This window comes from Maniola hyperantus, chromosome 16 (genome assembly GCF_902806685.2).
Source record: "Maniola hyperantus chromosome 16, iAphHyp1.2, whole genome shotgun sequence".
Taxonomy (NCBI): Eukaryota; Metazoa; Arthropoda; class Insecta; order Lepidoptera; family Nymphalidae; genus Maniola; species Maniola hyperantus.
This window is the reverse complement of record NC_048551.1, coordinates 1,159,649-1,178,455: the sequence shown is the minus strand read 5'-3', so window position 1 is coordinate 1,178,455 and position 18,807 is coordinate 1,159,649. Positions and strand designations below refer to the sequence as shown.

Sequence of the window (18,807 nt, the reverse complement as noted above, 5' to 3'; positions counted from 1 at the left end):
TGGATAGGAGGAGTAGAATTAGAAACGAGGAGGTAAATCGCTTCGTACAAATGTATGGATTTTTGACTACGTACGGGTGCAGGCCTTGACGATGTTTTGCGGTACGATAGTAGAAAATTGAACGTTATCGTTAGGTGGCAGGTTTTCTTGTGACAATAATGCGGTGGTTTCCTAGATTGTAAATAAATTATTCTGAATAATTTATTTTTTCCAATAATACAATAGCAAGTGTTGGAAGAACATCTGTCAGAAAATAAAAAGCTAGTGCCAAACATAAATGTCTCTTCACACAAACGCTAAGCCACACAATAAAGTGACCAGCGGTGTTTACAAATCTATTAAAAGTATAATATTATTTCAGAAACGAAAATTATGTAAATGTTAAAAGAGCGTTGAACGGTAACTGTAAAGTGATCAAATCAGAAATGAGGAGATCCGTAGGATTTCGGGTTGCGAAGCTGAAGTGGCAATGGGCAGGGCACGTAGTTCGGAAAACCGATAGACGTTGGAGTCCCAAGGTGCTGGAATGACAAACTCGCACCGGAAGCCGCAACGTTGGAAGACCCTCACTAGGTGGACGGACGACATTAAACAAGTCGCAGGGAGCGCTGGATTCAGGCGGCGCAAGATCGTGACGTATGAAAGTCCCTACAAGAGACCTATGTTCCGCAGTGGACGTCTACCGGTTGATGATGATGATGATGATGAAACGGTAAAGGAAAATATCGCAAAGAAACCTGCATGCCTGGGAATTCGCTATAATTTTCTCAAAGGTTATGAAGTTTACATTTATAATTAATTATATTATAAATTATATTTATTAATTATAGCTTAAACACCTCGTTTTGACACCTATGCTCATTAGTGGCACGGTGAATCGATTCTTATACTGTGGTAGCGGGCTGGTTATGTGTTTAAAAGGCGATGATGATAAACATTCGACAGATATGGGCTGCAGCTAGTAACTAGGTCACGGTCCGTTTCATCTATTTTTAGTTGTAAAACATATTTTAATTCAGGTTATTTATATTTTTTCTCGCAATGAAGTACGGCGCTTTGAACACACCAGTTTCCAACCGGTTTAAGTACCTACCTTACTTATGTTTAAAATGCCAGCTTTTTCAAAAGAATCATTTTTTATATAAATAACTAGCGACTCGCCCCCTGGCTTCTCACGGGTAGCTACGATTTTCGTAGGGATCTCTAATTCTCAGGAATAATGTAGGTTTCTACTGGTGAAAGAATTTTTAAAACCGGTTCAGTAGTTTCAGAGATTATCCCCTACAATCAAACTTACAAACTTTACCTATGTATAATATAAAGGGGCGCAAGCGGCTCGCAGTCTCAATCGCAACGCAGCTCACTGCGCAGCTAACTCTCTGTAATGTCTGTCCTCTGGCACGTCATCGAAGCGATGTGTTTGCGCAATGTTCTCTATGACCACAGCTGCAGTGGCACAGCACACTGCGCAACTTACTGCGGGGTCTCTTTCTACAACATATTCATAAACAAAGTCTTCTGTATCTTCTTACTTATCGTCATCATCCTCATTGCTACCAGATGCAGTGTTGGTAGGTTTGTCCTCTGGCACGTCATCGAAGCGATGTGTTTGCGCAATGTTCTCTATGACCACATCTGCTGTGGCACAGCACATTGCGCAACTCACTGCGGGGTCTCTTTCTACAACATATTCATAAACAAAGTCTTCTGTATCTACTTACTTATCGTCATCGTCTTCATTGCTACCAGATGCAGTGTTGGTAGGTCTGTCCTCTGGCACGTCATCGAAGCGATGTGTTTGCGCAATGTTCTCTATGACCACAGCTGCTGTGGCACAGCACACTGCGCAACTCACTGCGGGGTCTCTTTCTACAACATATTCATAAACAAAGTCTTCTGTATCTACTTACTTATCGTCATCGTCTTCATTGCTACCAGATGCAGTGTTGGTAGGTCTGTCCTCTGGCACGTCATCGAAGCGATGTGTTTGCGCAATGTTCTCTATGACCACAGCTGCTGTGGCACAGCACACTGCGCAACTCACTGCGGGGTCTCTTTCTACAACATATTCATAAACAAAGTCTTCTGTATCTACTTACTTATCGTCATCGTCTTCATTGCTACCAGATGCAGTGTTGGTAGGTCTGTCCTCTGGCACGTCATCGAAGCGATGTGTTTGCGCAATGTTCTCTATGACCACAGCTGCTGTGCCACTGGAAACTGCGCAACTCACTGCAGAGGTGGTTTTCTTTGGCCCTCGCTGCTTTTTCGCTCGTTGACGGATGGCCTGATAAAATTAAGCGAGTTACTAAAAGGGAAGACTTCAGATTAGGGCGCGTTAGAAACCCACGTAGCTTTAATTTTAAGTTTTAAATAATTATCACTATTACATAATTTTCTTGCAAATTCCACAATTATTGACAACCAAAAAGTGTACAATGGTACCCAGTTTGAATAAACGAGGCATCATTTCGTTGATACGTTGGACAAATCTCTTAAATACCTATTATGATTTATGGTGAATGTAGTCAAAGAAAATGCATACAAAAATTATTGTTTTAAAATTCCAACATCAATGTTTTAAAATAAGGTTTTGGTCTGGGTGTTACACTAAGGTACCTATTCACAGAGGCTACTTAGACAAAAGCATTGCCACTGGCATGTAGGTATATTATGTTTCTAGCGACGACAAGATTTTCTAAACGATCTTTCATTTTATATTCCAACTTCATGTTCAATTGGAAAAGTTTCGAATCAATTTATTTAAATTAATCCAATTTCATCTTTAGTTATTGCAAGGACGAGAAATTGTCTATTAAGAGATGAACACCTTAAAGAATTAATAAAGGGTTTTGAGGCTTGTTTTTTGTGGGTTTAAATTTTGAATGCTAACTAGCTCCTCCCCTTCTTTGCCCAAGTGGATTTCAGAAAAACCTTTCCTAATTAAAAGGGAAACCTACATGCAGGATTTCAGATGTCTAGACCTAGGGGTTGAGCCACCATTACCATGTCTACAAAATACACGATTGCCCTGATGATTGCATTTTTTTAGGGTTCCGTACCTCAAAAGAAAAAAAGGAACCATTGTAGGATCACTACGTGGTCTGTTTGTCTGTCTGTCTGTCCGGCCGTCTGTTCGTCTATCCGTCTGTCTGTCGTGTCTATTACGAAAACCTATAGGGTACTTCCCGTTGACTTTTTTTTTTTTTTTAATTCAGATACAAGTTAGCCCTTGACTGCAATCTCACTTGATGGTAAGTGATGATGCAGTCTAAGATGATAGCGGACTAATCTGGCTAGAATCATTAAAAGGTCTTATAGCAGAAGTAAAGGAATAAATCTGAAACCCGTGGATTTGAGGTTACATCACACAAAAAAAGTAAACATGTGTTAGTGAACAAATCATTAGTATTTTCAGTTTTCAATGTAAAATACCAAGTGGGGTATCGTATGAAAGGGCTTTTCCTGTAGGTATATTCTAAAACAGGTTTTATTTATTTTTATGCATTTTGGTTTTTATTTATCGTGCATAATGTCGAAAAAATACCCGAGCAGGTAGGTGAAACCCTCGGTGCGCGAGTTTGATACACACTTGATCGGTATTTTATGTAAGAATCCTAACAATACATCATCATCATCATCATGATCAACCCATAACCTGACTACAGAGCACGGGTCTCCTGTCAGAGTGAGAAGGGTTTTGGCCATAGTCTACCACGCTGGCCATGTGCGGATTGGTAGACTTCAGAGAGAACATTATGGAGAACTCTCAGGCATGCAGGTTTCTTCGCGATGTTTTCCTTCACCGTTAAAGCAAGTGATATTTAATTAATTAAAACGCACATAACTCCGAAAAGTTAGAGGTTTGCCCGCTATCATCTTAGACTGCATCATCACTTACCACCAGGTGAGATTGCAGTCAAGGGCTAACTTGTATCTGAATAAAAAAAAAAAAAAGGTGCGTGCCCGGGATCGAACCCCCGACCTCCGATTAGAAGGCGGACGTGCTAACCACTAGGCTATCACAGCACGATACACCATAGGTTCATCCCAATAGCCCAGGCATTTAGAAATTATGGTGGAAAAAGAAACGCACATAGGTATCTAATGAACCCTGAAACTATTACACTCCTTTTTTGGACCAGTCGTGTGAAAACATTAAAAATATCCTATTCAGATGGTGTCGCAGTAGTTAACTAAATAGATAAGAAAACTCAAGCGAGTAGTTGCAGTCAGTTTATCCTCGAGATAGGAAATTGCGGGAGATGTGTATCAGATCTGAATGTCCGAAAATACGGCTTTAAAGGAAATTCGAAAAGAAATCTCGACGTGACCCCGAAAAATGGAGTAATAAAGGAAAACCTTTACGTGAAATCGAAAAATCTTTAGATTTCCCTAACAAACATTTGCATATAGAGCTAAGTTTAAACATTGATATCTAAAGCAATATTTGGAAGAAATATATTCAAACTAGCTTATGCCCGCAACGTTGTCCGCGTGGACTACACCAATTTCAAACCCCTATATTTTTATCCCCTTAGGGATTGAATTTACAAAAATTTCTTTCTTAGCGGATGTCTACGTCATAATAGCTATCTGCATGCCAAATTTCAGCATTTCATTTTATTACTACAGTCCAAGACCCTATTAGGACTTCTGACAGTTAAACTGTTGTCTGTTCTAGCCTAACAGCCGTACTCAGAGTCGCTAATCGTTACTTAAGATTGAGTTAAAACGAGACAGATTTATGTGAGAGATATAGCTCTGTCTCGTTTTAACTAAACTTAAGTAACGATTAAGCGACTCTGATTACGGTAGTAAGATCATTAAAGACCCGACGGTACCTACCATACTCTTATCATTATTTATCACAAATACATAGTACAATAGTAAGTGAACTCCAAATCCTCACTATGATAGTAAATAACGATAAAACTCACCTTAAAAATCCTATAATATAGGAACATCATGATAAAGCAGGGTATATAAAAGGACCCCAACGAAGAATAGATGACATAATCTGTGCTATTGAACAGACATTGGTTAGGACTCCTGTCAGGGGTGTTGTTGAGGCCTAAGACCACCGGAGACCCGATGGCGCCAGACACCAACCAGGCCACAGCAATCATGACCCAGACCCTGGCGTTGCTTTTGTGTTTTGCGTATTTGATTGGCTGTGTGACAGCAATGTACCTGTAAAATAACACATTGATCAATTCCTAATTGAATTTAGCCATTTTAATTGAATTATTCATTATTCATAATAAAAAAATACACACAATACACACTGACACACATATGCACACACACACACACACACACACACACACACACACACACACACACACACACACACACACACACGTATTTTTAAGTTTTATATTCTAAACTAGCTTATGCCCGCGACTTCGCCCGCGTGGACTACACAAATTTCAAACCCCTATTTCACCCCCTTAGGGATTGAATTTTCAAAAATCCTTTCTTAGCGGACGCCTACGTCATAACAGCTATCTGCATGCCAAATTTCAGGCCGATCCGTCCAGTAGTTTGAGCTGTGCGTTGATAGATCAGTCAGTCAGTCAGTCAGTCGGTCAGTCAGTCAGTCAGTCAGTCACCTTTTCCTTTTATATATTTAAGATTTAGTTTTTGTATAAAGTAAATGTTTATTTGTTTTGTTTATTTGTCAATGACGGAGGAGGGAGAGCGGGGACCCTGAGATACAGGTTTTGCAAACTTACTTCAGGGTCCCTGGCACAATTTTTAAAAAGACCTTGTAGGAACAAATAAATAAATCATTTCATTTTCATTTTCTCATTCCTAATTGAATTTAAAATAACACATTGATCGACCACTCGCTAAGATAGCTTTGTCGCACTGTACAGGTGTATACAATCACTTTAGCTGAAGAAAACAAGTTTTTCCTTCAGTCAGTAAAGTTGTTAAAATTAAGATAGTACCCGTTGGAAGTTTTTTTTTTTTTTTTTTTTGTGGCGTCGGTTACTAGTGGTCTCCACACTAGGTTAAACCTGTGACGTGGAGACCATATATGATTTCCTAGTGGGTTTTACTGAGGACTAGGAAAGTTTAGCGGTTAGAATATTTTATATAATATTACTAAGTTTACAGTCGATGTTATACCTACCTGTCAACAGAAATGGCGACGAGGTTGAATATACTGGAGGTGGAGCAAGTCACGTCAATCGCGATGTAGCAGTCGCACACCACCGGCGGCAGCCCCCACACGCCATTGAACTACACAAACAAGAAACCGCATTCAAATCTGTCAAGCCAGAAGCGAGAAAATGGTGGAAATAGCGCCAGTGAAGCACTTTAGAAAGAAAGAAAAACGTTTATTTTTTAAGGCTGTACCACACATTACCAGCTAGACCTGGTTAGGTTAGGTTATCCCGGCGCCTCTTATACTTGAGTAGTAAAGTCAAAAGACCTCAAGTAGAAGAAGCGCCGGAATAAACCATGTCATGTGTGGCACAACCCGAAAAAAAAAGGTCCCTACTCAGCATAAATGCCATATGTCTTGCACAAGTACAAAAACATACAGCGCTGGTTTTCAGTAGGAACCCTGATTCGGGTGGCGCCACGGAATTATTTCAATTGTACTTATCTAATCTATCTATTCTATATGTTAATAATATATACAAATTCACACATATTATACTTACTTATATATATATATATATATATATATATATATATATATATATATATATAATTGGACACATCTATGCACATGTATAAGATATGGCTATGATGTAACCTAAATCTTGTTACAAAAAGGAACTTTACAGGTGAAGTAATAAAACTGTATAAAATTTTATTCGTTAGCAACCCTTGATGTATAATATTTTGAAAATGGATTTATAGATGGATGAAAAGATGATTCTGATTGGTCGACTCAGTGTCTAACACTGAATGATTGCTGCTTCGCTTAGTGATATTAAAATATTTTTTTGTACAAAACCTTCAGTGGATTTAAAATAAAAGTCAAGTAGCTCGGTGGTAATCATTCAGTGTTAGACACTGAGTTATCTAATCAGGCTGGTCTTGTGGGACCATGCACGTATGTTTTATTTTATTTTTAAAAATAATATTAGCCATGTTAAATGACTAATATTCCCCTTTCCTCTCCAACTAAGCGTCAGGCTTGTGCTAGGAGTAGGTACGACAATAGTGCAACGGGCGGGGTTTGAACCGTCGACCTTTCGGTTTTCAGTCCACTCCTTTTACCGGTTGAGCTATTGAGGCTCTTTTGTATGATGAATGAATGAACGTGATCGTCATCATCTCTTAAGTCAATTTATATCGACTATAGTAGGTCAGATTTCCATAAAAATATTATTTAGTTTCAAAGTTACACGGCTCACAGCTCAATATGTAAATCTTTGTACCCACGTAAGTTGTATATCACAGATACAAAAAGTTTTTATAAATACAAAAAGGTTTTTCTTGGTATCTTTATGTCGGCATGAATGTTGTCCATTATTCACAAAACCAAACAATTTCAGCTTATCCGGATCAATACATATTATATTTTTTATCCAAAAGGTACCATATTTTATTCTCTTATTCCTTCTTTGCAAAGAATTAGGCCATTTAAAAGATTAATCTTCCACACATGAAGCTGAGGATTACAATAGCGTTTGTTATATCTGACTAAGGGCTTGGTCACACTCGATACTTTCAGCATCAGCGATCGGCGATTTATGCTGCTGACTACTGTGCGGCACGTGGCGAATTTTTCATATAGTCCGTAAAAAATGACTCCTCACGCGCCACTTTAAATCCGAATGACGTTCTCTAGCATTCGAATCTTTCTGTTAAAATAATACTTAATATAATAATTGATTCATTTATCATTTATTTAATTTCATCCTCATCATGATCAACCCAGCGCTGGCTCACTACTGAGCACGCGTCTTCAGAATGTTATTTAGTAACGCAACTACATTTAATTATTTTAAAGCAGTTCGTGTTTTCAAAAATAGCGATTTAGCATCATTCACAATACGCAAATCGCTGATTCTAAAAGAATCGAGTGTGCTCTAGCCCTAAATATAATTGTGAACTTGAACGCCCTTGGTCGTGTTAAGATCTACATTATATAGCTCTTATATTCTATCCCTATTTACCTAAACCTATTGTAGTGTTTGAATGGTACGGTTTAGGGATATAGTTAGTGCCTATTTAACAGAGCGTAAAAACGGACAAGACGTCGCTGTCGATTTGTACTTTTCTTACAGAGATCTTTAGAATTTTTCAATTCTGTTTTCTCTTACACTATTAACTCAAATCTTACACCATTATTCCATTATTACCTCACATACTTAAACAAAAATCAGTATTTTAGCATTTTAATCAGTTAGTCGATTCCGGAAAACCTGCACCAATCATTATTACAATCACATTTGCTGTGATTGGCTGAATTTGAACCGTGTCTTGTTTTAACTAAACTTAAGTAGCGATTAAGCGACTCTGAGTACGGCGGAAAGTGTTGTTTGAACATTCAATTATGTACTTATTTATACAACACTAGCTTATGCCCGCGACTTCGTCCGCGTGGACTACACAAATTTTAAACCCCTATTTTACCCCTTAAGGGGTTGCATTTTGAAAAATCCTTTCTTAGCGGATGCCTACGTCATAATAGCTATCTGCATGCCAAATTTCAGCGCGATCCGTCCAGTAGTTTGAGCTGTGCGTTGATAGATCAGTCAGTCAGTCAGTCACCTTTTACCTTTTATATATGTCAAAGTATATTTTCAAGTTATACCTAGCCACTTGTCACTACGATTCATTGAGCTGTTTTCGATTTCATATTCTTTTGTCTAGCAAAATTGTGTCATTTTTTCTTGGAGAGCTATCAGGTGATAAAGCCTTCGCTTGGTATTTTATTCTGATTGCTCAAAGTAGATCTCGCTGGCTTGTAATCTACATTTCTAAGATGAACCCTTTCTATTAATCACGCTTCCTTTACCCATAATGTAAATGTCTATTGCCGCAGTGTGTTTGTCTGTCTCTCCATCACGCTGCAATGGATCAACATCATTTTTTGTATCACGATTATTCAAAAAATGATGTCAATGATGATGAACAACTCGGTTATCGCCGCTTCATTGACTATTTTAAATTGTGTGGCGGAGGCTATTACCGAGCCGATTTACCGAGGTGCGCGAAGTCGGGGCGGGTTGCTAGTTATAAATATTAATTAACCCGTCCAAAATGCTAAAATACATACAGAGTGTAACCAGAACACTAGCAAAAACTTAGCGTTATTGTTATACTATAACACAATCAATAGCAATAACCATTTGCCTCATTTTGTAGTTTTAGTAATTCAGTATCTTACAAACCCGCAATGTATACCACGCTTTTGTGTGGTATACATTGCGGTCAATGCTTCGCCTACGACGCGGCATTGACTCCGAGTGGCCTACTTACGCAACGCTCGTTGACCTCTAGCGTCAGTCAGAGTTTTATTTGTAATATATCGTGAACTTTTACAAAATATAGGTTTTCTTTGGTGTTATCATATCAGTAATCATCATTCATCAGGTGATTCTCTAACTCAGTGTCTAACACTGAACGATAGCCACAGAGCTCATTTTTTAATCCGTTGAAGGTTTTCTACGAAATAATATTTTACTACCACCCAGTGAAGCAGCAATGTAGAACCAACCAACCTCGGTGGCTATCATTCTGTGTTAGACACTGAGTTAGCGAATCACCTACCTGTATTGTGTAGGCACGTGGTACCTACAGACTACAATACCGTATCTACGTGTGCGAGTCTGATTTACACTTGGCTAGTTTAGAAACTTGTTTGATCAAGTTCAAAGGGTCGAATGATGAGGTCACAATCGGTATAATCGATTCGAGTAATTAGGCGTATCATAACATCGCTTGTGCAGTCAATGTTCATCAAATTAATAGGCAATGGAGTGCGGGCGATCAAAGGCTTTCCGTTCCCGAGATACAATATTATGGGCACAATGAGAGCGCAGTGAATCACAGACCCCGTCATCTCAAACTACAGGACGGATCGGGCTGAAATTTGGCATGCAGATAGCTATTATGACGTAAACATCCGCTAAGAAAGGATTTTTGAAAATTCAACCCCTAAGGGGGTGAAATAGGGGTTTGAAATTTGTGTAGTCCACGCGGACGAAGTCGCGAGCATAAGCTAGTATATTATAAAATGAAAAGGTGACTGACTGACTGACTGATCTATCAACGCACAGCTCAAACTACTGGACGGATCGAGCTGAAATTTGGCATGCAGATAGCTATTATGACGTAAACATCCGCTAAGAAAGGATTTTTGAAAATTCAACCCCTAAGGGGGTGAAATAGGGGTTTGAAATTTGTGTAGTCCACGCGGACGAAGTCGCGAGCATAAGCTAGTATATTATAAAATGAAAAGGTGACTGACTGACTGACTGATCTATCAACGCACAGCTCAAACTACTGGACGGATCGAGCTGAAATTTGGCATGCAGATAGCTATTATGACGTAAACATCCGCTAAGAAAGGATTTTTGAAAATTCAACCCCTAAGGGTATGAAATAGGCGTTTGAAATTTGTGTAGTCCACGCGGACGAAGTCGCGAGCATACGCTAGTAGAATTTAAAATAGAATAGAATTCAATTTTTGAAGTAAGATAACTATATCAAGTGGGGTATCATATAAAAGGTCTTCATCTGTGCATTTCAAAACAGTTTTTTTTTTGTGCATCATAGTTGTTGAATTATCGTGCAAAATGTCGAATAAATACGATTGTAGTACGGAACCCTCGGTGCGCGAGCCTAACTCGCACTTGGCCGGTTTTTTCTTTCTTTCTCTCTTTCTCTCTTTTACGCGAGAGCCGTGAGGCGGGCAGCCGAAGTTCTCGGGTATCGTGACCAAGTGAGCTCGACCTGGTTTCCGAAATTTATTTCGACATTTTCCCTAAACAAATTATGCACAGTATAATTTCCTGAGCCGTTACGATGTTGCAAGGATATTACAATAATTTTTCGGGACTGAAATATTACAACAATTCCTGAGAAAAATACGGATTTGAGGAAGGAAACTCGGGATGATGAATGACAAGGGTGCGAATGGAGAGAATAAGAATAATGATAAATTAATGCACTTCATGACATTTTCCCTTGGGATTAAGAATATGTTTGAGTTACAATTTTTTATGGAAATATTTAATTTTGTGAATGACGTGATTTTTTATTACGGAAAATCAAAAATTTCCGAGATTTTTAAAAACCTCAATTCACACGGTCGAAGTTGCAGGCATTATGATGGCCTGGTGGTTAATACGGGCTAGTTAGGGGTCTAAGGTTTGATCCCGGACACTTTATCTTTCGGTCAAGTGCGGGTTGGCAATCTTCACACACTTTTTGAGAACATTATAGAGAACTCTCAGGCATGCAGTATTTCTCGCGATATTTTTCTGCATCAAGCAATAACTCCGAAAAGTAAGAGATGCGTGTCCGGAATCGAACGTTAGACTCCCCTGAACAGGAAGCTGAAGTCTCAGCCACTATAAGCTATCACCATCTTTAAGTAGATTAACTACTAAAAGTATAAAATATGTGTAAATTAAATATTTAGATATATCATCAATAAAATTCCTGAAAGACCGGCAATAGGTACATTGGCGATTTCTCTGGTGCTGTAAATGTTCATAGGCAGCGGTAATCAATTTAAAAAAAAATCTGAATGTCACTTACCAAATAATAAACTCCAAACGGCATCACCACAACCGCCACCAACAAATCAGCAACCGCCAAGCTCACAATGAAATAGTTTGTAGCAGTTTGTAGACTACGTTCCCTAGCCACGCTTATAATCACTAGAACGTTCCCGAACAACGTCAACAACGGAAATATAATTAACGATAACGCCCAAAAATTATATTGCACATCACTACACGTTCCATTTTTGAAAGTACAATTCAAAAAAGATTCGTTGAACGTTCTATCAAAATCACTGAATCCACTGAAGTAACTCGAATAGTTCAATAAGGTATCGTTCTCTTCGTCTTGAGAAACTATTACAATAGTTCGGTTAGCGTAACTATCAGGTGGTTGTAGAGTAAAGGTGCTTATTTTCGATACATTCTGACATTGGTTCCCGCATATTTTTTGATCCATCTCAATTATTTCGGTTGCTCGCGAGTTCATTTAGGATTCCCCGAGAGTCGTCGAGTTGATTGCGTGGTTCTGGCCCCTCGTGTGAAACTCCTCGAGAACGATTGGTGTGCGTGAATTTCATTTTGCGTCATCTCCTTCGCCTGGAACGAAATTAAATTTATTAGGCCTGATTTTAATTTGCAGCGTTGAAGTAGGATTCGGGATGTTGTTATACCTACTTGACACTCAAGTTGAAAATAAATCCAATTTAAATTCAAATGTGATGCGATTTCAACAACTTTTAGTACTTACAATAAACCAACAAACAGACACACAGACGCATTTATAATATGGGTAGTGATTTTGAGGAATTCAAAATTATTATTTTATCTTTTGTTTAGAGTAAAAAATATAAATGCAGTAGTTCTAATCTTCTAGTTAGTTATTCAAGTTAGTAATTAATTCTAGATACAACCAACACACCTGGGACCTCTAAGCTAGGCATCTTAAATTTTGCTTAATACAAGCTTACAGCTTATTTCGCTCCGCTTTCATATTTCATGCATGCTATGCATATAGCGTGTGATGTCTAAGTAGTACGCGACAGGTCGAGATGGCAATCGGGGCATGAGGCGGGAGGACGCCACGTACATCCACACGTCACCCGCGCTATCCCGCACCGGGTGAGCGCGGGGGCTGTGCGGGTGTACGGCGCGTCCCCACCCAGATTTCCATCTCGACCTGTCGCGTACTAGACCTACTTTCTTCAAGCTTCTATCAGATAAATCTTTTAGGTGCGTTGCAGATCATCTATTTTCTAGGCGGACGTCCTAACCACTAGGCTATGACAGCTTTAGCTTATCACATGCTATATTAAGACAGGTAAATCACTTTAGAGCTTGTTTCGCAGTAGGTAAGCGTTGACGCAAACATCTCCAGTGCAGATATGCAGATGTGGATCTCAATAGGCAAATTGAATTACTGGACCAACATGGACGGCAGGCCACTTCGTCTAACTACTCAGCCTCTACTTGTAGTATAACACTCACCTAAGGGAACTAACTAATAGTTTCTAGTTATAAATCTGTATATTATATAATAGGACGATTTTGACGACCTCCCTGGCGCAGTGGTGAGCGCTGTGGTCTTAATAGTGGGAGGTCCCGGGTTCGATTCCTGGCAGGGGTTTGGAATTTTATAATTTCTAAATTTCTGGTCCGGTCTGGTGGGAGGCTTCGGCCGTGGCTAGTTACCACCCTACCGGCAAGGCAGTGCCGCCAAGCGATTTAGCGTTCCGGTACGATGCCGTGTAGAAACCAAAGGGGTATGGGTTTAATAAAAACTGCCATACCCCTTCCGGGTTAGCCCGCTATCATCTTAGACTGCATCATCACTTACCACCAGGTGAGATTGCAGTCAAGGGCTAACTTGTATCTGAATAAAAAAAAAAAAAAAAAAGGAAAAGCTGACTGACTGATTGACTGATCTATCAATGCACAGCTCAAACTATGGCTGTGCATACAGATAGGTTATTATGATGTAGACAGCCGCTAAGACAGGATTTTTGAGATTTGGGTGGCTGTAATCACTTAACATCAGGTGACCCGACTGCTCGTTTCCTCGCTATTTTTATTTAAAAACCGGCCAAGTGTGAGTCAGGCTCGCACACTGAGGGTTCCGTACTAAAGTCGTATTTTTTCGACAATTTGCACGATAATTCAAAAACTATGATGCATAAAAATAAATAAAAATCTGTTTTAGAATGCACAGGTGAAGACCTTTCATATGATACCCCACTTGATATACTTATCTTACTTCGAATATTGAAAATACTAATTATTAGTTCATGACCACAATTTAATTTTTTTTGTGTGATCTAACCCTAAATTCACGGTTTTCAGATTTTTCCCCTAAAGCCAGCTATAAGACCCACCTACCTGCCAAATTTCATGATTCTAGGTCAACGGGAAGGTACCCTGTAGGTTTCTTGACAGACAGACAGACAGACAGACAATAAAGTGATCCTATAAGGGTTCCGTTTTTCCTTTTGAGGTACGGAACCCTAAAAAAGCATTAAGTATATTATCATCTACACAAAGTGCAATACCCAATTCTTTGTGAGGTCGAGCATAGGTACGCTTTTGTTACATGATTCCGAATGAGTTCATATTTGCCATAAGTGTTCATGATAACAAACCAAATGTGCCTAAATTCGACTGTCATGTCATGTTGGAAGTCTCTGATGGTAGGATTACCATCAGAGACTTCCACGGATAATAAGATAATCCATAGCCATAGAAAGATATCCACGGCCACCATGCACCTTTATTATCAGAAACGCTCAATGGTACCATAATCACTTATTGTCATCCAAACCCTAAATCCAAAATCACCAATCTCTAAAATCATCAATTCAAACCAAATCTACGCGCGACAAGGCTCTCTTGGCACTTGAATGACATTGAATGGGGGGCGCTGTTGGAGAACAAATTCTTAGATCCGTAGATAGAATAATAGGTAGATGTATGTACTGTGTAACCACATATGAGATAGCGATAGCACGAAGTAACGATGAATAACACCACAATTATTACCATTGTTTAGTAGTCAATATTAATTGTATTAACCGAGCAACAATATTTGTATTAAACGTTTTATATGTGAAATCTGAACACAAGTAAATAACTCATGAGAAACACAATTACGCCACGAATTCTCAAAGGTTGTTATGCAACTTCTTGTATGTATTCTTGAAAAAAACCAGTTACACGATAAGGGACAAAAAATAGGCTAGCTTCGTCTCTGTTTATCACATTAGTAACTTTATCTGTGCTCTCTTTTTAGTGCGAATGAGAAAGCAAACGTTCCTGCATCTACCTTTATTACTCTATCTACGCTTAGATCCTATTAGAATATTCAAACAAGAACAAAGGGGACACTTGACGGCAACGTTAGTTCCGATTTTCGCCACGCGCCAAGATAGCCTTGACTAATAAAACATAGACATAGCATAATAAAAAGCTCATTGATATGATATTAAAAGCTTTTAAAAGCAAAATCTAGCTAGAATAATCTATCACAAAACAAATAGTACTTAAAGTCAAATGAGGTACACTTAGAAAAAACATATTTTGCCATTTCGTACTCGTAAATGTAGAACATTATACCCGGGCACTTGAGAGTTATAGTCGCGCGAAACATCTTCGACTGAAATAAAACGCTCCGAAGCGCGGCGCCTCTCAAAGATCGTGGAATTGAATCAAGAGACCCCGCGCGCCGTAATGGACCCCAATTGCTACAGTCTGCCACGAAAGTGACTTATTTTTCACAGTTTCAATATACTATCTCCCTGGCGCAGTTGTGAGCGCTGTGGTCTTATTAGTGAGAGGTCCCAGGTTCAATTCCCAGCAGGAGACATTTCATCATCATCATCATCAACCGAAAGACGTCCACTGCTGGACTACGTCTTTTGTAAAAAAACATATTTTTCACAGTTTGAAAGAAAGAACGAAAAGACGTTTATTTACCAAACTGTGTCACACATCACATCTTAAAACTAAGTGCTGGTTATTCCGGCGCTTCTTCCACCTGAGCATAAGCCCAACGCGCTTCAAGCAAAAGAAGCGCCGGAACAAACTGTCATGTATGGCACAACCCGAAAAAGGGTCCCAGCTCAGCATTATGCTGTATGCCTTGTTGCACACGTCATGTTGTCTTTTGACTTTACTACTAAAGTATTACAGGCGCCGGAATAACCTAATCAGGTCTAACTGGCAATGTGTGGTACAACTTTAAAAAATAAACGTTTTTTCTTTCTTTCTTTCTTTCACAAGAACATACAGCGCTGATTTTCAGCTAGTACCCTGAACCAGTTTCAATATACTTACTACATAATATCTCCCTGGCGCAGATGTGAGCGCTGTGGTTTTTGGTCCCTGTTACGATTCCCGTCGGGATACATTTAGAATTTTATAATTTCTAAGTTTTCTCTGGCCTGCTGGTCCGAGAAAATACTTTTTGTTTTGTATGGTACAAAAAGGAACGTATTTTCTCGGACTCGGATCGGATGAGTGTCGTAGAGTCGACTCGTAACCGCCGTTAGGGGTTGAATTTTCAAAAATCCTTTCTTAGCGGATGCCTACGTCATAATAGCTATCTGCATGCCAAATTTCAACCCGATCCGTCCAGTAGTTTGAGTTGTGCGTTGATAGATCAGTCAGTCAGTCACTTTTCGTTTTATATATTTACTAGCTTATGCTCGCGACTTCGTCCGCGTGGACTACAGAAATTTCAAACCCCTATATCACCCCCTCAGGGGTTGAATTTTCAAAAATCCTTTCTTAGCGGATGCCTACGTCATAATAGCTATCTGCATGCCAAATTTCAGCCCTATCCGTCCAGTAGTTTGAGCTGTGCGTTGATAGATCAGTCAGTCATTCAGTCAGTCAGTCAGTCAGTCAGTCAGTCACCTTTTCATTTTATATATATAGATAAGAGCTTTCTTGCACACCAGTACCGAGTAGCGGTTGGTGAATGAAGACGTATGTAAATTGTTCATGCGGGTAGATACATTATAACTTGTTACTCGCCGGCTGCCTCGAATACATTTAGCAGTTTGTCAAGCACATCATAAAACGTTTAGCGCATCGTGGAGAGAACACGACTGGCATCACTACCCCTATTATAAATGTGAAAGTGTGTTTGTTTGTTTGTTGGTTGGTCCTTCAATCACGTTGCAACGGATCGATGTGATTTTTTGCATGGGTATAGTTTAAGACCTGGAGAGGGACATAGGCTACTTTTTTTACCTCAGAAAATCGAAGAGTTCCCACGGGATTTTTAAATACCTAAATCCACGCGTACGAAGTCGCAGGCATCAGCTACTGCCTACTATTATATCGCTGACTCGAAAATATGAAAAAAACCGGCAAAGTGCGAGTCGGATTCGCGCACGAAGGGTTTCGTACTATCGAACAAGATATTTTAACATTTTTATGTGCAACACTACAACATAATAACAACAGCGCCATCTATATGTGATATGATTAATTAAAATTAATAAATAAAATCACATATAGATGGCGCTGTTGTCATTATGTTGTAGTGTTGCACATAAAAATGTTACTGTGCTGTGTTACTGCGCTCGCGCTGTGGGTAAATGTGCAACACTACAACATAATGACAACAGCGCCATCTATATGTGATTTGATTAATTAATTTTAATTTATCAAATCACATATAGATTCATACATATGTATAATTAAGATACAGATGTATTAATTATAACATATGTATAATTCATACATCTGTCTGTGCGTCTGTCTGTCAAGAAACCTACAGGGTACATCCCGTTGACCTAAAATCATGAAATTGGCAGGTAGATCTTATAGCTGACATTTGGGGAAAAATCTGAAAACCGTGAATTTGTGGTTACATCACACAAAAAAATTAAGTTGTGGTCATGAACTAATAATTAGTATTTTCAATTTTCTAAGTAATATAACTATATCAAGTGGGGTATCATATGAAAGGTCTTCACCTGTGCATTCTAAAACAGATTTTTATTTATTTTTATGTATCATAGTTTTTGAATTATCATGCAAAATGTCTAAAAAATACGACTGTATTACGGAACCCTCATTGCGCGAGCCTGACTCGCACTTGGCCGGTTTTTTTATTATGACGCTGTCCATACCTAAAAATATAATATTATTCATATTATATTCACATTTCATAATAAAAATGCAAATAAGGACGGGAATAAGTTCCCACGGGATTTTCGAAACACCTTAATCCGGGCAGGCGAAACCGCGCGCCGCATCTAGTTGTAAAATAATTAATTATTCAAGTCTAATCAAAGGAAATTTTTGTAAAGACGTCTGGACCCTTGGGAAATCAAATAATTCTCTAATTTAAATTAATCTTGGTATAATGAAAGAATAATAATTTGCACTTAGAGCGAATACTATTATCTTTAAAATTAATTTACGTAGTTTTAATTTATTTAATAGATTCAGAGTTCGTAAGATTTCTACCAAGAGCTAAGTAAAGAAAACATTTAGATAAGTATCAGATGTAACGAACTTGGTCTACCTACTTGAATAAACTTGCGCAGTGCTGAATTTGAAATTGGAGAAACCCTTTTCTCCAATTTACTTATACAGGCTGTAACTAGAACGCTAGCAAAAACTTAGCGTTATTGTTATACTACCTAAATACAATCCAATTACCAGCAGGGACACGGCGCTTTTTAATCGTCAAGTAGATAGCCATTAATTTTATAGTAGGCTATTTCAATTAGGATTTTTTTAATGCATCGATTCTCAATTTTTTGATATGATCTGGAATTTTATTATAAATTTTCTAACACATCGGGTTCGGACCCGTACGGTGTATTTTTAGTTTAGAGCTTGGCACGACGAAGTTCATAATAACGAGACACGTCTTCCAGTTTAGTGAAGTTTTGCGGATCAGATAATAATAATAAAATGTCAAGAATCTTCAGTTTCTAATATCAAACCCCAGTTTACACATTCAATTAAAAGCATGTCAGAGGTATTCAAATCAAGCCAGAGTACAGCGCATAGAATAATTTGACATAGCTGTAATATTCGGCGTTAGATTCCATTTGTATTCGGCATATTCAATTTAGGAGTAGTTTGC

At 38.7% G+C, this 18,807-nt stretch overlaps 1 protein-coding gene across 1 annotated transcript in view; it reads right to left on the bottom strand.

Moving 5' to 3' along the window:
* LOC117989464 (dopamine D2-like receptor) overlaps nt 1–18,807 on the bottom strand; it is a 161,096-nt gene that overhangs the window by 12,276 nt on the left and 130,013 nt on the right. Inside the window, exons 2-5 of the mRNA XM_034976837.2 lie at nt 11,743–12,305; nt 6,143–6,252; nt 4,941–5,193; nt 2,100–2,287 (exon numbers count right to left, since the gene is read on the bottom strand). Of these exons, the coding sequence (XP_034832728.1) occupies nt 2,100–2,287; nt 4,941–5,193; nt 6,143–6,252; nt 11,743–12,195 (1,004 nt within the window). The 5' untranslated portion in view covers nt 12,196–12,305. The remainder of the gene's footprint in view (nt 1–2,099; nt 2,288–4,940; nt 5,194–6,142; nt 6,253–11,742; nt 12,306–18,807) is intronic.